This window comes from Pinus tabuliformis, chromosome J, assembly GCF_031772625.1.
Source record: "Pinus tabuliformis cultivar Carrire ecotype Pingquan chromosome J, CPIR1, whole genome shotgun sequence".
NCBI classification, from domain to species: Eukaryota; Viridiplantae; Streptophyta; class Pinopsida; order Pinales; family Pinaceae; genus Pinus; species Pinus tabuliformis.
In genome coordinates, this window is record NC_142295.1 from 94,711,600 (window position 1) to 94,712,972 (window position 1,373).

General features: G+C 43.1%; 1 protein-coding gene across 1 annotated transcript; it reads right to left on the reverse strand.

The window, feature by feature from the left end:
• Positions 1 to 655: 655 nt before the first annotated feature.
• On the reverse strand, positions 656 to 991 carry LOC149225681 (uncharacterized). Its single transcript, XM_089379985.1, has one exon. It carries the CDS (start codon positions 989 to 991, stop codon positions 656 to 658), a length of 336 nt encoding a protein of 111 aa, XP_089236111.1.
• Positions 992 to 1,373: the final 382 nt, after the last annotated feature.

A 1,373-nucleotide genomic window follows, 5' to 3' on the forward strand; every position in this document is an offset into this window, starting at 1 on the left:
CAAAATTCCAGCCTCTGGATCTCTGGGATGAGGGATCCATATATAGATGTATGCAAAGAGGATGAGTCAGCTTATGATTTGACTAGTGGCTTCTCTCTCAGTTCTTGCTTCCACTTGGAGACTGAGAGCCTCTTACTCATCCTTGGTCGAACTCAGTGAGGCAAGTGTCATTGGGGAAGATTCTGGAAGCTTCCATTGTCTGTCCACCTCGCGGAATGACACTGCCATTTGTCATTTCCCGCTCAGTGCACCCTGGTAGTGCATTTAGGTGCGTTGCAACGCACCTATCTAGTGTACTTGGGTGCTATGCAACGCAGCTAGCTAGTGGAGCAGCTGAAATGATCCTGATTTGACTGATTCTGAGCAGTTTCTGGTGGAGAACTTCTGGGAGAAGCTGTAATTGGTTGACCTTGTTCCTCTAGGGGTAGGAACAACACTTTTAGGGACTTAGGATCCCTTGGTTTATGGACATTTCATGCTTAGAGCTGTAAGGCACAAAAATGTCTATAACAACGCTACCATCTGTAATTTCCTTGACTACATAGGGTCCCAACTAGTGCATTTGAAACTTCCCAGGGAACGTTGTGAACTTGCTATCATATAGTAGCACTAAATCATTCACCTTGAAGGTGTGCAACTTAATATCTCGATCATGTCAGGCCTTCTCGTGCTCCTTTTTCACCTGTTGGTGAAATCCTGCTAAAAACCTATCTTCTTCTAACTCTAACAACTGCGCGAGGTGCTCCTCCATAGTCTCGTGGTCTGCCATATCGGTCAATGCTGCAATTCGCAAACTCGACACAAAATACTCCATAGGCTTCACAACCTTTATCTTGTAAACCAGCCTGAACGAGGTTTTTCTTGTCAACTTCTTACACGTCGTCCTATATGCCCATAGGACTACTGGTATGCGCACATGCCAATAATCTCTCTGTGTGTTGTAGAACTTCGTCAATGTGTTCTTCGGTATTTTATTGAATGCTTCAACCATGTCATTTACCTAAGGATGATAAGGCATACTCTTTTGATGATAAACATGAAATTATTCGAGTAACACGGTAATTGTTTCGTTTAGAAAATGCGTACCCCTATCGCTCATCAGTATCTTAGGACACCCAAATCGAGTCAAGACATATTCAAACATAAAATTCGCAGTTGTAGCAGTGGTACAATATTTCACCGGATGTGCCTCTTCCCACCTTGTCAAATACTCACTTGTAGTAATAATATACTATGCGCCTGTCTTTTTCACTGGTGGTTGTATGGGACTCACAAAGTCAATTGCCCATTTATAAAAGACTTGTAATGAAATTTGAGGATTTAAGGGTAGTTCGTCCCTCTCCAATGGCTTCCCCATCCTCTGACAAGCATCA